This window comes from Nothobranchius furzeri, chromosome 3 (genome assembly GCF_043380555.1).
Source record: "Nothobranchius furzeri strain GRZ-AD chromosome 3, NfurGRZ-RIMD1, whole genome shotgun sequence".
In the NCBI taxonomy this organism is placed as follows: Eukaryota; Metazoa; Chordata; class Actinopteri; order Cyprinodontiformes; family Nothobranchiidae; genus Nothobranchius; species Nothobranchius furzeri.
In genome coordinates, this window is record NC_091743.1 from 70,120,836 (window position 1) to 70,144,307 (window position 23,472).

At 39.1% G+C, this 23,472-nt stretch overlaps 2 protein-coding genes across 14 annotated transcripts in view; both read left to right on the plus strand.

Annotated features, from left to right (window-relative positions):
- Positions 1–10,878, plus strand: part of tead3b (TEA domain family member 3 b) — a 41,216-nt gene extending 30,338 nt beyond the window's left edge. For 3 of the 9 annotated variants that reach the window (XM_015958626.3, XM_015958628.3, XM_015958630.3), the window contains 10 exons: positions 4,062–4,073; positions 5,062–5,187; positions 5,269–5,312; positions 5,470–5,532; positions 5,891–5,955; positions 6,033–6,169; positions 7,237–7,410; positions 8,318–8,461; positions 8,567–8,719; positions 10,535–10,878. In XM_015958626.3, coding sequence (XP_015814112.1) covers positions 4,062–4,073; positions 5,062–5,187; positions 5,269–5,312; positions 5,470–5,532; positions 5,891–5,955; positions 6,033–6,169; positions 7,237–7,410; positions 8,318–8,461; positions 8,567–8,719; positions 10,535–10,648 — 1,032 coding nt within the window. In that variant the 3' untranslated portion in view covers positions 10,649–10,878. The remainder of the gene's footprint in view (positions 1–4,061; positions 4,074–5,061; positions 5,188–5,268; positions 5,313–5,469; positions 5,533–5,890; positions 5,956–6,032; positions 6,170–7,236; positions 7,411–8,317; positions 8,462–8,566; positions 8,720–10,534) is intronic. The other 6 variants (XM_015958627.3, XM_015958632.3, XM_015958633.3 and 3 more) reach the window with 3 other exon arrangements.
- A 3,789-nt stretch (positions 10,879–14,667) lies between these two features.
- On the plus strand, positions 14,668–23,472 carry smpd2b (sphingomyelin phosphodiesterase 2b). 5 transcript variants are annotated; one of them, XM_054731532.2, is made up of 12 exons: positions 14,921–15,056; positions 16,543–16,648; positions 16,757–16,853; positions 16,968–17,044; positions 18,021–18,114; positions 20,910–20,999; positions 21,075–21,157; positions 21,308–21,440; positions 21,995–22,099; positions 22,204–22,381; positions 22,482–22,913; positions 23,185–23,408. In XM_054731532.2, exons 2-11 carry the CDS (start codon positions 16,599–16,601, stop codon positions 22,904–22,906), a joined length of 1,332 nt encoding a protein of 443 aa, XP_054587507.2. In that variant the 5' UTR covers positions 14,921–15,056; positions 16,543–16,598; the 3' UTR covers positions 22,907–22,913; positions 23,185–23,408. The 5 variants fall into 5 exon arrangements, with proteins under 5 accessions (XP_015814111.3, XP_015814110.3, XP_054587507.2 ...); XM_015958625.3 differs by lacking the exon at positions 14,921–15,056 and adding an exon at positions 14,668–14,778 and having other exon boundaries at positions 22,482–23,472; XM_015958624.3 differs by lacking the exon at positions 14,921–15,056 and adding an exon at positions 14,808–14,916 and having other exon boundaries at positions 22,482–23,472.

Genomic DNA, 23,472 nt, shown 5'->3' on the forward strand with positions numbered 1-23,472 from the left:
CAGTCAACTTCAGGGTTCATTTCAAGATCCTGGTTCTGGTCTATAGGGCCTTACATGGACAAGCACCGTCATACATTTGTGATCTTCTCAGTCCCTACACCCCCAGCAGGTTCCTGAGGTCCAGTGACCAAAGCCTATTGGTTGTGCAGCACCAGGCTAAAGACCAAAGGTGACAGATCATTTGCTGCTGTGGCCCCCAGACTCTGGACCGCTCTCCCTCTGAGCCTGAGATCAGTGGACTCAGTGGTCTCCTTTAAAAAGCAGCTGAAAACTCACCTGTTCAAGCTGGCTTTTGGCGTGACCTTCATCACCACCCCCTCCTTATTCTGCTCGTTCTACTTATACCACCTTTCCCTGTGATCCACTGATTTCCCTCTTCCCTATTCATTTTCGCTCTCCCTTTCTTTACATTATAATTTTTTTATCACAGTTTCTGTTTTATTTTTTCTCATTTAAAAAAAATTGTAATCATTTTTTAAAAATCTTTTTTATACTTTAATTTTGTTTTTGTGAAGCGCCTCATGATTTTTATCTTGAGAGGTGCTATATAAAAGATTGTTTCTTTCTTTTCACGATAATCTCGGCTAATTGCTGCGTAGTATGTTTTACAGCAATTTTTCTATGCTTTCACATCCAGTGGAAAACAGGGGTCAGTCTACAGTATATATGAATAGACAGCATAACGAGAGAATAATAATTAGGGATGCACGGCATCAATATCAGTATCGGTCCACCAAATAAAACAATATTTTTTCCATCTTGTTTCCATTTGTTTATGTGTTTCAGAGGGTGAGGGGGGTGATGTGCATTTGTTTGGTCATGTGACAGTGGTTGTAATAATCTCAGAAGCATATATGTGTGTGTGTTGTGTGTGTGCATAATAAGGTAAATTCAACTTTAATCATTTTCATTCTATTCAAAATCTGCTGATTTTAGAAGCACTAATGTCAGTATGTCTGTATCGGCAAATATCGTTTATCAGCCATAACAGTGATATTAATATCAGTATTGGCCCAAAAATTTCATTTCAGTGCATCACTAATAATTATTTTGAAACAATGTGTTTTAGCTCTCTTGGGTGGCTAGAGGTGTGCATTCACAAGTGAGAGTAAATCCGTGTAAATGTAATGAGAAATAGATGGCTCTGAAAGGGTTTATAAAATAACATCCCATACATAACTCATTTTAGAACATCAGCTGCAAAAGTTGACTGTAACTGTTATTTTTACACAGAAATTCACTTCAAAATGACCAAAAAGTTGTTTTTACTTTCAAATTTGGATAGTTTTGTGTCAAACTACTAGTGCTGCGTGGATCCCGTTTTAAGAGCCATGACTCCAGAGAGCAGCTTCCTGTAATAACATTAAAGGATGTTGCTTGGTGTGCCCAGAACAGTCTTCTTTTCTTTAGAGAAAATAAATGCATCACTTTACTCACACCAATCTTTTTTTTTATCCTCCTTTGACTTGAGGCTGAACATGCTTTGTAGTTTTTTATTATTCAATTCCAAATTCCATTCAAATGTTTAACATTAAAGGGGCCAGACCATGGGAAATCCACTTTTTGGAGCTTTTTACCATGAGATTTTGTTATTTCTTCATGAAGAGTAGTCCCAAACCTGTTTTGGCTGCATTCATGCACTTTCCTGTCTCAGCTGCAAGTTTTCAGATTGTGAGGAAAAACCTTCAGACACAAGGATGGAAACTAAGTGTGTCATCAGGCCTTTCTCTTCCCCATGGAGCTAGTCTCGTATCCGAATCCCAGCCTTGGGTCACTAACCCCCACTTTCTCCGAGTTGCGAGTTTATAGCGGTTGATTGTTGAGAATGTTTTAGTCTGACCGACATTTCACAGATGACTGCTTTACAAACCTCCAGTGCCAGAGTGGATAGTGTGGGTTAGTGGCTAGAACACCTGCCTTGCATGCTGTTTTGCCTCGACCTTACGCCTGTTTGAGTCTTAGCTGTAATTTATTTTTTCTTTTTGAGCTACACCTACCAGTATAAAGTTTTCAACCTTTAAAGGGTAAACTGTATAACTTATAAGGACTAACCATTTTTTCCAACTTTGTTCATTTAGCCAGAGTAAGTCCATGTGAGGTGAGCAGAGCAGATCACTGGGACTTCTGTGTCCTGTCCAGAGCATTGCAACTAAAATGCTGCTTGGAAAGATTTTGAGCGACACAAAATATTTTGCAGAAAATAATGAATAAAACAAAAATCTGCTTCAGCTGGCTAATTAAATTACTGCTGACAGTTGGAAGCAAGCGTGGGTATAGCGCCGGTGTCGGTACAAGATCTGCTCGGGTGCAAGATCGGCTCGGGGTCCTTCGACTGCCGATGATGTCAAAGTACGGCAAACCCACTCGGACAAAATACACTACACATCTATACTGTTGGAAAGAATTTAGCAATTTCGTTATTAAAATAATGTTTCTTACAACGTAAGTTTGTGTTTATGATGGTATTTGTAAAATAAAACACTATATTGTATTCATAATGTTGAACTCCTCTTTGAGCACATCCCTTGAAGGATCATAGGTATTAGCAGCACCTGTGAAATTGTATTTGCAGTAAAGAAGTGTGTCCCGTTTATTGAAGTATTTTGTGTTTAGAGTTTTTGACGTCTTGTCCATGCGTAGTTCACTTACGTTCATAGCTGCTAGCCCAAACTCTGGAGTTAAAAGTGTTCTGGCCTTACTAAAATACCTGTCTGTACTTGTTTGATTGATGGTAGTTTTGCTTTCTATTAGACTCCAAATGTAATCATTTGGCACATTTCTAATTCATAATTTGTAATAATGTAATTGGCGATATTAGCATTAGCATTCTTATGGGTTTTTCCACATATATTAGCATTGCGCTAACCACTCGCTGCCAAATTGCAGCCTTTGCGATTAGAACATCTCCTTTTGTCACATCGCAATTTAATTGCACATGCAGTTAATCATTCAGCCCTAATATACATGCAGCTCTATGCTAAAAGTGTATTTTCAAAGAGGTAATGATGGATTTCTTTGTAAAAGTTGTCCATCTTTCCAACAGAAAGATTTTCCTGGACCAACGTAACGTGATTACGTAATTCCGTAAGGTTCATGTTCAGCCAGTCAACTACTTTGACGTCATCGGCAGTTGACGGACCCCGAGCCGACCTTGCACCCGAGCAGATCTTGTACCGACAGCGGTGCTGTTGGGTGCTTTCTTCTCATTTGTTGCTTCACCATGGCCCATGATGCTTTGTGGATTAGGTAATACAGGTGGAGCTCAGGTCGGTGGAGGTGGGGTTGACTGAAACAGACCATTTCATTTCCAAGTACAAAGACAGGCTGACATAAAACTCATATTTAAGATACAATTACATCTCAATAGTGCCAGTGGTAGTTTATCGTACACTGTGCTTACCTTTGCTCTCAGGGGTTTAAAATAGCATGATCTGGCTCCTTCAAAGTCAGTTTACACCAACTTTACTTTTCTGTTCATTTAACAAACATTTCAATAAATTGATGTGGGATTTTGTTGCTTTGTAATGTAATTTTGAATAGAAGAAAAACTACACTTGGTTGTTTTTTTTAGTCTTTTTAAAAATAAATACATTCTACTGACATTTACACAAAGTTGTAAAACGTTTAGATAATGACCTATTAGAATGTAGCAGACGTTTATTTGAAACCCCCACGCCAATAAATAAACAAAACTGCCTCAAGACATTTTGTAAGATTCACAAATGTGAAAGATGAAGTAAAACAGTTATTTTAAAAATAACCCTTCTTTTGTTCTTTTGGGATGCAAACAACATGATTAAATCTTCTCAGCCATTGGCTGCTCTCTAATGATTACAGACTATATTAAGTTTCCCTACTGGGCCTTTTGACTGATAAGCCAGGTCAAACTTCCATTTATGGTGTCTTTAAATCAACATTTTAACAAATCCACATCAATTCAGTATCATGAAACAATTTAATTAGATTTAAAAACACCATGAAATCCATTTACCTAAAGAAAACCTCTTCTCAAACCAGGCAGAGTTGCACCATACTAATGGTTTCTCTCTTTTTTGATTCAGGCAATGAATTTGGTAAGTGACTTGTGTAATTTGCTTCCCTCTTTTGCTTTTTTTAATCAGCACTATAGTGCACTGTCCTGTCGCTAAGGCCCTCTACTGGCATGGCATCCCATCCCACTGCTATCTTATAATGAAGCAGCACTTAGAGGAAGAAAGGCCTCCAACACTGCACTGCTGTATAGCCTCAACCCCCTTAGCCGCTGCCAAAAATCAAATTCTTGCTTGCTTTGCACAACGTCTCGTTCTCTGACATGGGGTCTTATTTCTGAAGCGTTTCTTTATATATGTATGTATGTATATATATATATATATATATATATATATTTTGCAAGATAGAGCTCAGTATATAAGTTCATGCATTCCGCAAATCAGGAAGGAAGTGGAACAAGACAAATTCTTGTCTATTGTGGTTAGAAATCAGAAATCAAACCATGTCCAAACCTCTGTGAGGTTTGGACTAGAAAATGTTGGTTTTTGATGCTTTGTATAGAACCTTTTAAGTTAATATTGTTATTATTATTATTTCTTTTTTTTAATCATGCAACTTGAGTCACTTTTGTGTTCCTTGTGATTATTCTGATAACAAACTTACCAGCAATTTAAAAGAGCTTTGCTGCTTCTTCTCTTTGCTTCATTCAAAACATTGCTTGATCAAACTTAACAGAAGTAACTGTATTCATATGTATAAACATACATATATAAGTATACACATATATATATATATAACCATACATATATACATACATACATATACATACATATGTATACATATATATATATATATATATATATATATATATATATATATATATATATATATATATATATATATATATATATAATAACCATACATATACATACATACATATACATATATATATATATATATATATATATATATATATATATATATAATTTTTCAAATATCTGGTGATCATTGTATTTAGGGTATACTGCCACCCTGTGGTCAACCATCACATTCCTCCCTGTCATCCTGCAGGATCAGGCGTCTAAAGACAAAGCGCTGCAGAACATGGCAGCACTGTCCTCGGCACAGATCGTCTCCCCAAGTATGATAAAAAATCATCTCCCACCACTGTCTCCTGCCCCGTACCAACCAGCCAGAGTGAGTTCATTTATGAAAAATCGCCACATATTTTGTCTAATTCTTAAAAATAATTAGTAAAGCTAAATTTGTTTTTCATAGTTCTGGCCCGCTCCAATTCCTGTACAGCCCGGACCATCTCAGGAGTAAGTAAATCCCCACGCCAACCACTGTAGTGGAACATTAGGGTCTGTATAGATGAGATGAGTAAATGCACAAATAAAAGAATTGATCATGTAGCAGGTTAGGGGTTTTTTGCCAGGTGGGTATTGTAGGGTATGTTTAATGAATCACATCTTTCAGCACCAGGATGGTTCTAGATCTCAACCCGGGAAGGACTCCTGGGCCCGGCTGCACCAGCCATGCGTAAGTTCTCCCAACCAAAAGCCCGACTCTGAGCACAGACCAGCTCTAACTCTTCTGCACTGCATGTTTCCTGCACTGATGCAAACCACCAACGGGCAGATTCACTGCTTCGATTTTGATTTAGAAAAAAGTAGAAGAAATAAGAACACATTATTAAAAAAAACACCAAAAATGCAATACTGTGCTGTTTTGGATAATTAAAAATCACTGAAGCAGATGGACTTACACCTAGCTGGTGCAGCAACACATGCTCACTCCTGTAAACTAACAAATTGACACAATGAGGTTAAGAAGTTGAACCCATTGGAGGCATACATCTGGGACGATCTTTCACTGTGTGAATTTTTATGTTTTTCAGCATCAAACCTTTTGTACAGCCCCCATACCAAAGTTTACCAGGTCCTGTACAACAGCCCATACCAGGCAAGTATGAATCCTAAAATCTGTTTCAGAGAAGAAAAGCCAACTGTCCTGATGAAATATTTTTTGTATTGGTGCAGCCTATGAGCCCTTGGCACCCCCACCTGCACCTGCAGCCACTGCGGTTCCCGTTTGGCAGGATCGAACAATCGCTTCTTCCAAGCTGCGGATGCTTGAATACTCGGCCTTTATGGAGGTCCAGAGAGACCTGGACAATGTAAGCTCAAAATACAGCTTGGAGACTAAAAACAGTGCCTGTCAGACATATTTGATGAGTAATACACCTGACCCATCTGAATCCATCTGATCGGAAACACTATTGAACTTTGCTGATAGTCAAACTATAAAATACTTCCTTAAAGCAGCTAGACAGAGTATTTCTCTTATCCGATGGCACCACCTAGTGGCTGACAAGCAAATCACCCAAAAAGTCTGTCGATCCGTTTTATTAAGATGGCGACTTCATGTTTCTTGTTATATATATATATATATATACATATATATATATATATATATATATATATATATATATATATATATATATATATATGTATATATGTATATGTATATATATATATATATATATATATATATATATATGTATATATATATATATATGTATATGTATATATATATATATATATATGTATATATATATATATATATATATATATATATATATATATATATATATATATATATACATATATATATATATATATATATATATATAAGCGAGCAGCAGTCTAACGCTATTGGTTAGTTCTTGTCGGCATTTTGTTTCCTATTGCACTGAACTATGCGGGGGAGGGGGCATGCTTAGCAATAAAAAATAATTGCTTGCATTATATCACAGTAAATGATAAGACAGGATCTCTGAAAGGGGGAAAACTCCAGATAGCTACTTCAAAGGTGGAAGTTGTCCTTCGGACATTACTTTCTGATTAGTGAGTTTAGTTTTGTTGTAGGAGTCTGAAGTAACATGAATTAATTATGAGGGAAGCTGGAGACTCACTTACACTTTAAATTCAGTCTGAGAAGATTCTCATTATAAATGACTAATATCCTTATTGTAAAAAGAAAATTTAAGATATGCAGATATTTAGAAATTTACAACATCTTTAGGAAATGTATTCTGTGTCAAAGTGTTAAAGAGGATTTGGTGTTGCCCTCTTGTTTCCTTTATACAAGTATTCTGAATACTAATGTTTTATTTTATGTTAGTAGCTCTAAAACAAACATTTAAACTGACCTTTAGGAATCTTTCATCTCTGTCCACTGTAGTACAGCAAACACCTGTTTGTCCACATCGGGCAGACCAATCCCTCCTACAGCGACCCTCTCCTCGAGGCTGTGGACATCCGGCAGATCTACGACAAGTTCCCTGAAAAAAAGGGTGGGCTGAAAGAGCTGTACGAGAAAGGCCCCCAAAACGCATTCTTCCTCGTAAAATTCTGGGTGGGTGTTTTTAAATCTGTATCTTGAAAGTTTTCGTTTCCATTCATTTCTTATTGAAGTTTACCTTCTTAATGGTGCTTGCAGTAATTTCAAACACATTGTTTAAGGTTACACAACAGAGTTGGACAAATATTGACCTATACTGATTTATTTAAAAAAAACGGTAACAATTGGCCCGATGTATCGGTTTACCTCTAATGTGCAATACATTGCAAACCATCTGACTCTTTCTCACTGGTAATTTGTCTTCCAGCAGTTTAAAAATGCTTTTGAATTACACTCTTAAAAAGCCTCATTTGCTAATTTCTTCAATAAATCAGACGTGGTGTGTGAGTCAGTGGTTTCTGAGCCCTTTCCTGTGGAACACTTTCTATTGCAGTGAGTAGAAATGAGTTGGAGCAGTGAGTTGGCAGAAAACAAAAAGATTTAAAGTCTCACACATTAATTTTCCAGATATGCAAACATCTCTCCTCTGATTGCTTAAAAGCAACGCAACTCTGCTGCTTTCATTAACAAAACTCAGAATACCATAAAAAATACTTTCCAGGGTGAAAAATGCAACAGTTATGTATTATTTCCACAAATATCACAATCCCGAGCATGCTCTGCCACGTCTTGGAGTTGCTAATGGTTAGCTTATACTATCCGGGAAGTGCTCTGCTTTCTTGTTGTGGGCCAAGCCAGGTGACGCCATGAATGCTAATTTTTGCTGTGATGTAAAAACGACATGCAGAAATGCGGGCAATAATGGTTGAAGAAAACTTTCATGTTCAGCATGCAAACGCACATCAGAGTGACCAGTCGTAATTTTAAAAAGAACAAGTATTGCATGGTTTCTTAGAGAATGAGACCTTTATATTTCCTGTATATCAAGTATTTTTGGACTCTTATGATGATTTTCCTCCAGGCTGATCTGAACAGCAGCGGGATGCTGGATGGTCCAGGTTCCTTTTACGGTGTCAGCAGCCAGTACAGCAGCATTGAGAACATGACGATTACAGTTTCAACCAAAGTCTGCTCATTTGGCAAGCAGGTTGTTGAAAAAGTCGAGGTAAGAATGCATATTAATCCTCTGCTTTCACAAACATGCCATCTTGCATAGACAATTCCTTTTTCATTGTGTTTTTTTTTTGTTCTGCTTCTGTATACGTTGTAGACAGAATACGCTCGTCTGGAGGGGGGGAAGTATGTTTACAGAATCCACCGCTCCCCAATGTGTGAATACATGATCAACTTTATCCACAAACTCAAACACTTGCCAGAAAAATACATGATGAACAGTGTTCTCGAAAACTTCACGATCTTACAGGTATGAGTTTGGTTCCAGATCCCTTGCTAGGGAAGAAATACAGTCTCACCAGAATATGATTTATTTTTTCAGACATTGAATTTTTATTCTGTGAAATTATGTATTTGAATAATTGTTTTTAATATAAAATACATCAGCAAAAATTCAACAACTGAGGTGACCTACTGGCGACCCAAGCCAAAGTAATCATCACAGGATCAAGTTGAGTGGCTGTTAGCCAATCAAATTCTGCTTCTCTAAACATGTGACATCATTGAGGTGTCGACTGAATCGAGAAACCGTTGCTTTGGCTTGGGTCGCCAGTAGGGATGGGTACCGAATTCTGTACTTTTTAAGGTACCGACCGACTTCCACAGTACCGACCGAGCACCGATTCACTTCATTTGAAACGGTGCCTCGTTTCGGAACCCGTCCTTCACAACGAGAACTTGCCTAGACAGCTGCGCATGCGCAAGAGTGTTATGTCATCGCTCGCTACGAGCCAGTTGTAAACAGAGCAGCATGGGTAGAAAGAACGAAAGCTAAAGCTTGGGTCCACTTCACTAAATGTGATGGGTAACTGGGTGATGATGAAACCAGCGACAACAATCTAAGTGAGACATCCTCATTTTAATCTGCTCCGGTAGGTAAATAAAATGTTCAAGATAACGTTAGCTTGATTTGTTAGCTTCCGTTTCACTAATGGTGCATTCGCTTTCTCCTTGAAACTCCGAAATTCTGACTAGAAGAACATGAACGCGCTCTAAAGTTTGGCTTCACTTTACTAAATGCGACGGGTGATTGGGTGAAGATGAAACCAGCGACAACGATCTAAGTGTGATGCATCATTGTTTAAATCTGCTCCAGCAGCTAAATAAACTGTTTAAGATAACGTTAGCTTGATATCTTAGCTTCCTATGCCACTATTGTTATCATCTAATGGTGCGTTCGCTTTCTCCTCGGAAATTCTAACTTCCCAGTAGAAAAAATCAATTGAAAAAGGACGGTAAAAGGAATGAAGATACACAGTAAATTTAGTTCACAGTAAAGATGTTTGCTTCAATTTAATTATCAACTTATAAAACTACAAGGACGATGTTAAAATACAAACAGTTGTATGTTATTTATCGTGATATTTATCAAATATAGTTATATATTGAGAAAAATATATATTTAATTATAAAAGAGAATTAAAAATATTAAACACTCAAAAGTATCGAAAATTGGTACCGTTAAGTACCGGTATCGATTCGTAGCTACCAGGAATTAGTACCGGATCGATTCAAATGTCAAAGGTACCCATCCCTAGGTAGGTCACCTCATTTGTTGTTGAATTTCCGAGGTAGAACTTTTGCAACTGAAATTTGACTGTTGCGTTTTTAGGTTGCATTCCTGTTAGATTTTTGAACATGAAATTCTATAGTAGAATTTTTTGAATGGATTTATTAATTTATTTATTTTTTTTGCAGGTGTAATTCAAGTAAAAGAAAAAAAAACAAATAAATAAAAACAAACAAAATAAATAAATAATAAATAATAGAAATGTTTCCAGCCGTGGCGCAGGGGGGAGCGTGGACCGTTTCGCAGCCGTGCGTTCTCCGTGGGGGTAGTCGTCGCTTCCCTTCCATGAGTGTGTGTGGATCTCGTAGGTGTGGCGTGGTGGAATTTCAGCCGTGGCGTAGCACCACCACGTCTGAGCCTATGTAGGGGAAGCACTGCAACGTCACAAATTCAACGTCTAAAAAAGTCATATTCTTTTGAGACTGTATTTCTTCCGTATAAGGCAAGCATGTCTATCCATATAAAGATGTAACTGCAGGTTTTCTTTTCCCACAGGTGGTGACGAACCGTGAAACCCAGGAGACGCTGCTCTGTATAGCATTTGTTTTTGAGGTTTCAAACAGCGAACACGGAGCTCAGTATCACGTCTACAGACTTGTTAAAGAATAACAGCTCACGAGGGAGGTTCTGGAGAACCCAGACAAGACTTCCTCAACCATCCAGGTTACGCAACAACAAAAACCTTTATTAATGGTAGACCGAACTAACACGGACACAAGTTATGCTTTATAGAAAGAACGTGATGAAAAAAGAGCCAACAAACACAGGGAATCTGAAGAACAGTGGACAACCAGCTATTTGCCATGTGCTCAAACAATATGAAGTGGGTCACTTTGTAATTGATGAAGCTTGAAAAGTTTACCTGAGGGAACGAGAAGGTGTTAACGGTTGAAAAGACTCTTATTAAGTGGACGTGCTCTGAGCAGTAAGAAAAGTGTGTTTGGACTGAAAAGTGGAGTTACTTGGACCACAGAGGGTGGAAATCCAGAGGCAAGTTGTTAAGAAAGCTTAAGTGCCTTGTTTTACCAAAGGTTTTATCATTGCCTGCCACTTTGAATAGCCTACTTTTCTACTACCTCTTGTTTTTAAATGAAAATAAAATATTAATAGATGTGTTTTGTTACAAAAAAAATTGGAAGAGAAAACAGATCAGTGTCTGTGGGGGCGGTTTATAAGAAGACAGGATTTCTCATGTAGCTTTTTCAGGATTAAATAAGACATTAAAATCCCAAGTTTAACAATCAAAGTAAATTTGGGGGGAATAACTCATTTTTGTTTTGTAGTAGGGTTCTGTTTTCTACATTGTATCATACAAGCAAAAATCAGGTCTTACCAGCATATAACTGTTACTGACACTAAGGATGTCTTGTTCTACTATTACCCTGACCTGAAGCTAGGACCTTCCTTTTAAGATCATGTTACTCCTTTGTTTCCCCTGTTTAAAGATGTGTGCTTGGATGCACATATACATACATACATACATACATATATATATGAAATATGACAGGAGTTTGCAGCAACAGCAGTGCTTATGATCTGATGTGAGGTATGTAGCATAATCCAATTAAAATGTTTTATTCTGTACTGTGAGTCAGTGGATACTGAAGGAACATGTGTTACATAGGAGTATTTGGGGGAGGCTGGGTTTTTGTTCATATTTGTAATCTAGTAACTCAGCACAGAGACCATGGTTAAAGAGGGAGAAGTTTATCACTGTTTCTTTTGTTAAAAAAAACATGAGATTGCATGCTGCGAAGTCAGTTTATTTGCTTCACTCTTCCAATGAGCAGAGAGGCTACACTGATAAAAGTTCAGTTTTTTTATTTATGGCGATTCTTCTCAAACTCAATTTGGAATCAGTTTAATAGTTATAAATTATTTTGAAAAATAACTATTGTCTCTGTGGAGTATAACTATCGATTGTTATTTATGGGGTTGGGAAAAAAACGTGAAAGGGCAGGACGGGGTTCTCCAGATGTGTCAAGCTTCATGACGGAGGTGTTAAAACCACAGTAAGACTTGTGTTTGAGACAGGAATAACCTTTAACCCCTCAAGTCCTGCTTGAAAAATCACTACTCTGGGTGGTCCACTGGACAACTGTGCTATGAATGTGCAAATTAAGGTATATCAGTGGCATAAATGTCCCCTGGCTTTGGATATCATAGGGAGCCCAAGTCTCCTCCCTTTCCGGTCGGCTCATGGTGTCCCTGAAATAACAAAAAAATGAATGCAAGTCAACGAGGCTAAAAGAGCTATTTTCTATTCCACTTTGCCTTACGCTCTGGATCACACACATGTTGTGCTTCAATTTTAATGAAATGCAATGGGCGTTCCGACCACGCTAGTCACATACTTTGAGATTTATCAGCTTACAAAAGTTTCTAATTAGCATGACTACAAATCAGACATCGGTACGTCGCATATATGACGTCACCACATAATCTCCTCTCTCTTAGCGTAGCTGCTACTTACCACATGGCCTCTGGTTCGGTGACGTCACTTTGGTGATGCGCATTTGTAGTTCTGGACTCATTTTCACACAAAACCTAAAATAACGTCTCCCCCCGTTGGAAAATAAGCACTTTCTTTGTATCAACATGTGTCTTTAAAATTCACTGACATCATATGTAAAATCCATGGCAAATAACAAGCAGAATTAGAAAACAGCCTTTTTAGCCCCATTGACTTGCATTCATTTTTTCGTTTTTCCAGGGACCCATGGTCCTGAAGTAGACGGATGTCACTTTGGCTCCCTATACACATAACACTCCTGTTCCTGCAGGCCTCTCGGTTCATCTTTTATACAAACATCTTCTACTATTGTTTTTGGATTCAATCGTGTTTTGACTTTCAGCATTCGCCTTGTGCAGCGCTGAAAAGGTGTGATTGTGCTGGTATTGAAAATGAATAATGAAATATCTAATGTATCATATTTTGGATGGTGTGGGATGTTCTTTTGGTTTTTGGTGTTTTATTATTGTCTTTGTTGCCATTGTGCATTGCAATTTTATACTTAAAAAAAGAGGTTGGAATATGTAATCAGAAGATGTATCTAACAGTACAAGACGCATGGTGCCTTTGGGGCCATTTTCCCCAGAAAACCTATTAAATGTTTGTTAATTTGTTTTGTCCACATTGTTTATTTTTATAATAATATAGCAAAAATTGCAAGCAAAAACATTAAGTACCTTAATTCAATTAGCTATTATTAATGTATTGCAATATATTTAATGGGGTCACAGAAATAAATCAGCTTTATCAGTAGAAAAAATACAGGAGAAAAAAAAGCACAACCAGCTTGTCCATTAATTACGTCTGTCTTGATTTGTTTATAGTTATTACAAGAATAGAGTCTTACAAATTTGACACATCTGCAGAAAATAACATGCAGTTGTTTGTGTGTAAAACACATACATGCTTGAAGCTTAAGCATTGTCTGTATTTCTCTATGAATATTGTATTAGACAGATGAAAAAACAAGAATTTCACAAAAAGTTATAAATAGTAAATAAATAGTAAATTTTTGTATGAAGCCTTTCAGAGGACTCCGAAGCGCTTTGCACTACGGTGTATCATTCACCTATTCACACACACATTCACACACTGATGGTGATGACCTACAATGTAACCACAGTTGCACTGGGGCGCACTGACAGAGGCGAGGCTGCCGAGCACAGGCACCACCAGTCCCTTCAACCACCACCAGTACAAAATCAAATGAAACATTGACAAGATCCTGAACTGTATAAAATCACTAAAGATGTTCTTCTTAAAGCTGCAAAAGCCAATCTACAAAAAAGCTAGCTTTTAAATACAAACAAGGTCACAGAACTCTCACCCCGTCCATCGGCTATCCTTCCGAAGCCACGTTTGCCTGATTCTGGAACTGCATTGCCAAAGTAAACAAGATAGTGCTAAACACCAGTCGCCGTTGTCTACATCCAATTGTGTTTTGTTGTCCGTGACTTCAAATGTTTTTCTTTTTTGGACTCTGGTAGTTTGTCCTAAAGTTGAAGTGGTAGAAGCTGGCCATTTCTCTTTCTCTTATATTACTGAGCGGAGAACCTCTCACACCAGTGGTTTACTGGTATTGAGTGGAGGACTCTGGTACATGTGATCTTTGATGTCAAAGTCATTTCAAATTAGCTGCCGCCATCTTAGCCTGCCAAAATCAACAGAGAGCTGTGATTGGCAAGAAACCAGGTGGGTCAGGCCTGATGAGGCTTCTGTGGAACGTGGAGTCATTTTTGCTCTGTATGTCGGTCTAGATTTCTAGGCTAGAGGCTGTAAAATTAAAGTGTTAGAGGAGTAATCTAGTTTTCAATTTACAACAAAAAATTGTTATTCTACCATAAACTAAAAATAAAGTGTGACTACAATAAAATTGTGTTTTAAAAAGTTAAGATTGAGATTTAGTGTCTTTTATCGAAACTAATGAATATTTTATAAATTCTGTAAAATTGTATGTTAGTTAAATGCTTTAAAAAAACTTGGGTTTACAACGCTTATAAAAAATAAATTTTAATTTATCTCAATAGATAGCTATCATTACTCAAATCTACATGTTTTGCAGGAAGTTAACGTGAAGGACTACATTTCCCAGCATCAATTTCGAGAAGGGCAGCCCAAACCGGAAATCATGTTTTCCAAACAAAGTAACGTTTTCGCTAAATACAAGCGTTGTTGCCTAAATGATCTGTTCTCTGCGCACGAGTTTTGAATATTCCCTTGTCAAAATGTAAGTTAAAATTGCTGTTTTATTTTCAGGCAATAATATAACCGGAGGAATTATTTTATACCAGCTGATTTTACGTCTGCGTAAAACTCACGTATCACTGGCACCACTAGTTACCTGATATGCTGAGCCAGCGGTGAGGTGAGTTCTTGACGTTTATTTATCAGGACGTAAGCTAGCAAGCTAACAGGAAGTGTCGGATATTAGAAGTGAGAGGCAAAAGTCGCCGGACTGTAATTGCATTAGCGGTTCAGTTCAGCAGAGAAGACACAGCTGCTGCGGTAAGTTAAATTATTGAACAAACTTGCGCAGGTCAGTGGTACCGGAGCTCCTAGCTACACAGACTAGCTGAATGCTTTAGTTCGTTAGCTCAGCTCGTCTTTCCGTTACTTGGAAAACATTTAAATTCCTGAATTCAACTACAGACTTCCAACGAGTTCAGAGAAATAATCTCTTACTTCAGAGGAGCTAGCTAAAACTATCCAGTTCGTAAGCCGAAGTTATTTTAGTAACGACTTTTGCCTGGTCCAAAACAATTAGGTGTAATAGAAATATCTATTTTAAGCAAATAACTATTATATTGTACGAAATAAAAGCATTTCCATTTTCTGAACCGGCTTGCCCACGCAGGGTCGCGGGGAGGGGCTGGTGCCTACCCCCGGCGGTCAATGGGCAATCAGGCGGGGTACACCCTGGACAGAGAGCCAGTCCATCGCAGATAAAAGCATTTGTTTTACAACAATCAACTTGTTATTACCAATGTTAACATGTTTCATTAGATTCTATCACGAAACAAACTGGATATATTATAACACAATATGGGATAAATATTGTTTCAGTAGGAAACACTTGAACTACAGTAGTCAGTCAAATTATGTAATGGGTCACATTTGGTAGGCAAACCTACTCTGGCCAGATTTGACTGTGTAATGCTATTAAGGTTTTTAGACAGCAGTATGGTGCTGGAAATTATGCAGTAATATTTAGCTGCGTAATTCATTTGTTGCAGCACACAGTTAAATTGCAATGAAAATTTTTTATCTGTTTTAATAAGACCACTTACAAAGTTATTGTCTTTCTGAAATCAGTTACCTTTGAAACTTTGGCTCTTTTCACAACAGATCAGTCTATGTCAGCACTTTGTTGGGGGAGTCAATGTATTGTTGGAAAAGCACGGGTGGATAATTGTCTTATTGTTGCTCATTTAGTCTCCTTTAAAGACAGACATCAGCAAATATTTATGCAACATAGGCTTAACAGGATCAGCTGACTTTTGTCACACTTTTGTTCTCCACTCACAAATGACTGACGATGCTGTAAGCCTCAGTCGATTCTACATAACTTAAAGTGGTCCTTCACTAAAAACAAACATTTTTTCTATTATTTCTGATTATAATCAGTCACTCTTGAGTTTATCAGGTAGTCCTTCAAGACTGTTGAAACTCATCAAGAGAATGCCAAGAGTGTGCAAAGCAGTAATCAGAGCAAAGGGTGGCTATTTTGAAGAAAATAGAATATAAAATATGTTTTCAGTTATTTCACCTTTTGTGGTTAAGTGCATAACTCCGCATGTGTTCATTCATAGTTTTGATGCCTTCAGTGAGAATCTCCCATTGTAAATGGTCATGGAAAAAAAACACATTGAATGAGAAGGTGTGTCCAAGCTTTTGGCCTGTACTGTAGTTTACATAAATTGCTCAGGTTTCCATTGGAATGGCAGTGAAATGCCAATGCCCTGTCATAATGCTTTTTATTCCCATACATCAGGATCGGCTCCAGTCACCTCTCCTGATCTGAAGCCCTACCACCGTTGACCTCCCAACATGGCTAGTGCAGACTGCGTCGGTGTGCGAGTCTTCTCTCTGAACTGCTGGTCCGTGACTGCGGCTTGGAGATTTTTATTACTCCAGTTTTTCAACTGAATACATGTGAGAGTCTGCAAATGAAAATAACTCTTTCAGTACTCTGTTTTAATTCACAGGGGGATCCCATATCTAAGCAAACACTGCTCTCAGCGTTATCAGATGATTGGAGAAATGTTGAGCAAGAACGAACACGATATCGTCTTGTTGCAAGAGGTCGGTGGAAGTTGCTTGACAGACGTGTGAATCAATTCTTGTTTGATAAACCCACTGAAGTAGTAAAAATTACAAATGTTAAATATTTTTGCAATGTGATGGTTTATTCCCCAGGTGTGGAGTGAAAAGGACTATCTTTACTTGAAAAAGCAACTTTCCAATAGCCATCCTTACTCACACTACTACAAAAGGTAATGCCTGTAGTCTCTCATTTACCAAGAAACTCTTAATTTCTATTGTTTGTGCTTCAGTCTTAAAGGTGTGGTTATAATCCTTCATTCTGTGTTATTCATGCAGGCTGAAAATGAAAATAGTCTCCTACACCTATCTCCTGCATTAACTTCTGATAGAAAATAGACAGTGAAACACTAGGATTTGAAAATCCTGACAGATCTACGTCACACTGTCACTTAACAGTCACGGTCTCACCCATCTAGACTCGCATTGGGGAAGGCTGTTGTTGGTTTAGCGTCCAGGAAACAGCAGAGAACGTGTCAACTAATAGAAGCTAATCATTAGCATTAGCAACTCCACCACACAGCTGAACTCCGGAGTTGTGTTATTTGTAGAGATAAAACACCAACGTTCCTGATGGAGTCAGTGGTAGAGTCGTGTTACTGTTATCCAGAGTAGTGACGGAGAAACCAAAGCTTTCCGAACCACCAACCCAATATCAAGCAAATGGTTTGAAATGGGTCAGTGTTGTGAACCATTTGAACTCAATAAAATGAGTTCTTCTATAGCTTGTGCTTGAGTCTTAAAGACTCCAATCAGGAGAAATCCAGTGATCATCAGACCAAATATCCACACGTCTTCGATGTCCTCAATAGACAGCTGGGAGAGGCATATGATCCTCCACTCCTTCCAGGAATCCAAAATATATCCCACCGGGTGTGTCCCCTGTGGACATGTGGGAAGTCAGTCCTGCTGTCTGGACCTCAGCTGTGATGTGGGCAACTTTTAGGTCCGAGAAATGGTGCACCAGTATATTCCCACCCCAAGAACAACTTACAAGGCATTCATTCCTACAAGAGACCACTGCAAATGTATCGATTAAATGAGTCAACTACTCCTTTAAACTGAAGTGAATTGCATTTTCTTTAAAAGTGCTGGCTTACTGTCAGAATAATATACAAACCTCATGTCTTGTTTTTTTCCACTGTGCAGCGGAGTCATCGGCAGCGGCCTGGCCATTTTCTCCAAACACAGAATCTATGACACTTTTCTGTATCGCTACTCATTGAACGGTTATCCCTACATGGTGAGTGTGTGTTTTCTGTAAGCAAGGAAATGTAAATCTGAGCGTTCGCTCCTATATAGGCTCACATATCTTGGTGAATTTACGTGGTCACAGAATAAATAATAAACACATTTTGTAAAACACTCTATTCAACACAAAAACACCAAATGTAAAAACCAAACTCACTTACTGAAATGTTTGAAAAGTTAAGTCTTCTGCAGTTTGGTGATAGATTCTGGATAATATTTTTATGCATTTGTCTACATGTTCAAATCTTTCACCAGCAGATTTGTTTTACTCTAAAATAAAAACCAAACAAACCCACCCGTAGGAATAAATCATGTGGTTCTAGCTCAGGGGTCGGCGAGCCGCGTGCGGCTCTTTCATCCATCTGATGCGGCTCTCAATGCTTGTGAAATAATGAATGAATGAATGAATATTGAATTAAAATGTGTTATATTTTACTGCATACATTTTTTTGTCAGTATGCCAATTCTGAATGTAAAGCTTGTCTGTGTAAACCTGAACAGGTCCCACCGGGTTTACAGGTCACCTACTTGTGCGTAATCAGATGTCTATAGGCGCTTTCTGAGCTGAAGAGGATGTGAGATTCTGGACAGGATCATGGATGCGTTGCCACAGTGGAGACAGGAACAAGCTCTGTAGAGCCAAAGTTTCATAATCAGGGAACATTTTCTAAGTGACAAATCTCTCTGAGAAACAGGGTTTGGAAGACACTCGCTTCAGTGAGAGGAATCTTCCTGCATGCGCTCTGATTCTGCCGCTACCTGTGACCGACGTGCTATAGCCCCTCTCCACATCTTTAGCTCAATGTCAACCTTATGCGCGCGCTGACAGTGAGCTGTGCTGAGCGGTGTCCAGTAAAATGCTCAGATGATCTGATGGGTATCCTTACTTGATTTAGCTAACTCCGCGATGTGCGTTACAATCAAAGTGGTCGGGGTAATCGTTTCCATTCTTTCTCTGTCAGAATAAACGGTCAAATACTGGAAATATCTGGTCAATGCGAAACTCTGCCATCTGTTTTGCTTTCTTGTGAAGATTGTTGCAAAGAGAAAAAATTAAAGAGGCATTATGGAAGTTTGACAGCCAAAACATGTATAGAAATAATAAATGTCTTCTTCATACATTCTCCTGCGATGCCCTGGTCCTGTAGAATGAGCCCTGGCATTTTTACTGTGATTGCCTGTTTTTCTGTAAAATCACAGAAAAAGAGAGATGCTCGGGTCGAGCAGGCTGCTTCATGCGCGTTCACGCTCAGGCATAGCCCAAAGCATTTGCTATCAGTAGCTTTAGCAGCAGAGAGTGAGGTAGTGCCAACTCGGCGACTTTGTCGCTATTCCTAACGCCTAGTGATGAACCTAGCTACATTTCTGAGGACCCTTAGCTACTTTCTTCTAGATATTTCCTGCAAATTAGCAACAAAATAGCCATTTTCGCTCCGAACCGTTCTTTGAACGTTGTTTCAGCTGTCATCTAGCATATAAATGTTACAGATACAAAATATGTCACTGGCACTTTAGCTCACCTAGTGAGACGTCGGACTCTCGTTTAGAAGACCCGCGTTCGATTCTGGATATGAACATAGTTTATTTAGAATTTATTTTTTACATTAATGGTATATTTTTTTACAATAAGATGTCCGAATTTTTATTTGAGACTCGCCGAACGGCATTGAATTCACAGATAAAAAAGATGTGGGTTCAACTTTCATTTTGGAACAATTTTTCAAGCAAGGGAAGGGAATGATCTGAGCATGCAGGACTGACCCATCATAAACCTTTGTCGGCTGTGCTGAAGAGAAAGGTACACAACCAAATGATTTAATTAATTAGCTGCACGTTCTCCTGTCCTCTGTCCTCCGGGCCACACACACACACACACACACAGGACTATCTCAGCTGTTATTTTCGTTAAGGAGTGTGCACGTACAGCATGCGCGCCTCGTGCACGAGCCTACTATTGAAGCTGCCGTTACGCTTTTGGCCTGAGGGGGCAATCGCGAGCATAACAATTCAAAACTCCGTAAAGTCTCTTTAAAATTGATTAACACCAGAGCCATGCGCACTGCGCCGTTATCTCCATCACTGTAAATGAGGGGAAAAAACAAATAGATCTGATCCTTTTCTTTTCAACATTGTTTAATGTAACGTTTTGTTCTGTTCCATTACAACAATCCAATGAGACAGAGCCTAATCTTGTTGAACAGTTTAAACATGTTTATAAGGAAACACGTGTGATGCTTCAAAAAGTGGCAGCTGCTCAACTATTATTGAAATCACTAACAGGGTGAAAAATATCAAAATATTGTAGGCAGAGACGGGCTACAACTTCTGGATCAATTTTATACAAATTGTTTTATTAATTATCTTCTGTTGTAAGATAAAGCGAATTGTATTGGTTGCTGTCACCTGTTGTGATCGGTTAAAGCAGCTCTCAGCTGTCTTAGGGTGGGATGGGCCCGACCCATAATGCTGCGGCTGCTGTGGCTCCCAGTGTTTTCTTTTCTGTGGGAAACCGGTAAGAATGGCTCTTTGATGGTAAAAGGATCCCGACCCCTGGTCTAGCTGAACACTGTTGGTATAAAATGGACATTTTTAGGAAGGCTGATGATAAAAATCAGAGTTTTAAAGCAAATCTTTACTTAATTCATCTATTCGTCATCTCCTCTCAAGTTGGAATGATTTGGAAAAGACCATTACGGGTTTGACATTAAAATCTAGATGAAACACGTATGTTTTCTATGTGAACAATTTCCTGTTTCCTCCATGTTAACCCAGATTTCCTCTGATTAGGCACACCATGGGGACTGGTTTGGAGGTAAAGCTGTTGGGATGGCGGTTGTAAACCTTGGTGGGCTGACTGCAAACATCTATGTTACACATGTAAGCCCTACTAAATCACTTGTTTTGTGTTGTATTTATATCTCTGATTCATGAGTTTTGTGTTGCTGAGTCTAGCTGCATGCAGAGTACAGCAGAGAGAAGGACACTTATCTAGCTCACAGAGTGGTCCAGGCCTGGGAGCTGCAGGAGTTCATCCGGTAGTGTATCTTTGCTACAGCACATCCTCTGTGAGCTACTGTGTGTTTTCATATTTTTGCATGATTGTCTCCATCTGTTGCTATTTGGAGTCTCAGTTTTGAACAGAAATGAATGAAAAGTTTCATCTTGATGCTCTTTTGTTCACTTAGTCACACTTCAGCCGGAGCAGATGTGGTCATTCTAGGCGGTGACCTCAACATGCACCCCGAGGACCTGGGCTGCAGACTGCTGAGGTCTTATACTGGACTGCGAGACTCCTACTTAGAAACTGCTAAATTTGATGTAGGTCGCCAACATTGCTGTAGTTTAACTTTGAATTACTCACCCACATTTTACCTTGCACTCCTTTTTTATGGAACGCCTTCCCTCTTTACATACTCTATTTTCCCTCTGGGATTAATAACGTATCTTTGAATTGAATTGGAATGGCTCAATCACTGACGGAGTTCAAATCTTGTGAATCCCACTACTTCAGCGTGGCTTTTCCGTAAGTGCGCAAATAATCACATAATGCGGACAGTGGAAGGAAGTGTGAGTCAAGTTTACAAAAGAGGCATGGTCCACTTCCACACTTGAGAATCGGGACACCCCACGCACTTGCACCCCAGGCCAGGAAAGTGCAATTGAATGGAGCAGACACACCTGATTCTAATCACTCAGCTCCAACGCGCAAAAGATAAAAGTTGATTTGAACTTAAACAGCTGATCTAACTATCATAAACAGTGACTGAGTCAGCAATATACCAGCTTAACTAAATAGGATTAGTTCAGGAAACACGATACGCAACCTGTCTTACTATTTATTTTCATGTAACTTAATGTGGATTCTTCTGCAGGGCTGTGAAAATGGCATAACTCTCATAGCAGACAACACTTTCATCAATAAGAAGGAGCTCATCCCCTTTGAGACGGGCATTCGAATCGACTACATCCTGTTTAAGGTTTGTGAAAGCTAAGCATTGTCCCACTTCCTTCGTTTTTCATGTATCTTCCAAGATTTCCAAACAGTTGTGTAAGCTTTAAAAAGACTATCTTCCCGTTCTAGGGCACCTCTAAAACCCACATTTACTGCGATTTCATGTCCACAACCAAAGGCTCCGTTCCTGACCACCCATTTCCGTACTCCGACCACGAGGCGCTCACTGCTCAGCTGCGACTGAAGTTCAATATTCCAGCGGAGACTGGAAGTGATGAGCTGTCAAAGACTCGGGACTCTCCTGCAGGTTATTCTAACGGCCACAACGGCAAGATAATGAGGAAAATCGACGTTACTTTTGATACCTATTGTTTGTTTTTTGTCTTGGTCCCTTCTCACCCTCCCAGGGAAGCTGGCTGAGTTGGTCGACATTGTGACCGAGGCCCGTACTGAAGTCAAAGTGGGCTTGCACTGCGCTGAGCGGATGCGCTACACCACTGCACGAACCGGAGTGATGGGGTTGGCCCTGCTCTTCCTGGAGTTGGCCATTGCAGCTGTTCCCTGCTTGGCTCTGGGAGCAGAACAGCCTTTCCCATGTGCATCCTTCTATCTGCTGGCTGCTCTGTGCTTCTCCATCCTGCTGACCACCTCTCTGCTGTACGTCTTTTATACTATGGAGTTGAAATCTCTCCAGGGTGCTGAGGACCAGATGAGGCTGGCTGTTGCAAGTCTGCAGGAGAAGCTCAGAGGTTTTCCTGTGGCTCGGCCTCACCACACCCTGCAGAGGCCTTCAGAGGGGGAAGGACCCAGTGCCTTGGATCCAGAGGAATAATTCCAAAGTAGGCTTATAGAAAAAGGCTTTGAAGTCAGCGTTGAGAGAGACCTTTAGTCTCCTCCTCTTTAAGTAATAAGCTTTAGAGATTTAGATTTCTGCTGCAAAAATAACTATAATAACATTACTGACATTTTTATATTTTTATAGTCAGCTGTGGCTTTTATTTATTAAACCTTGATTTCACTCAAAGATCTGTAGTACATGCACACGCCTCCTAAAACAGTTACGTTGTTTATATGCTGAAAGTCTTAAATATGGCCGTTTGTGTCCCTAAGCCTCAGGTCTGACCTGCATTCCACCCACCAGTAGTTCATCTGGGACCAGTTGGTTTCTCTTCTTCATTTCACGCTTCTTATTTATGACTGAGAGAAGCCGTCACACCGGCGTTGTGGGTCCAGTCTTTTTCTGTATCCGACTGTTTTCACCCGTTTAAATGCTCTGAGAAAATCGTCCTGCACTGAAGTTGGTTTACATTCAGTTTTTCTCCTATTTCACTGGCATAAACCTTTCAGTGTTGTGTTTTAAGAAAAGGGACAAAGGATCAATTATCTGCTTGTCACATT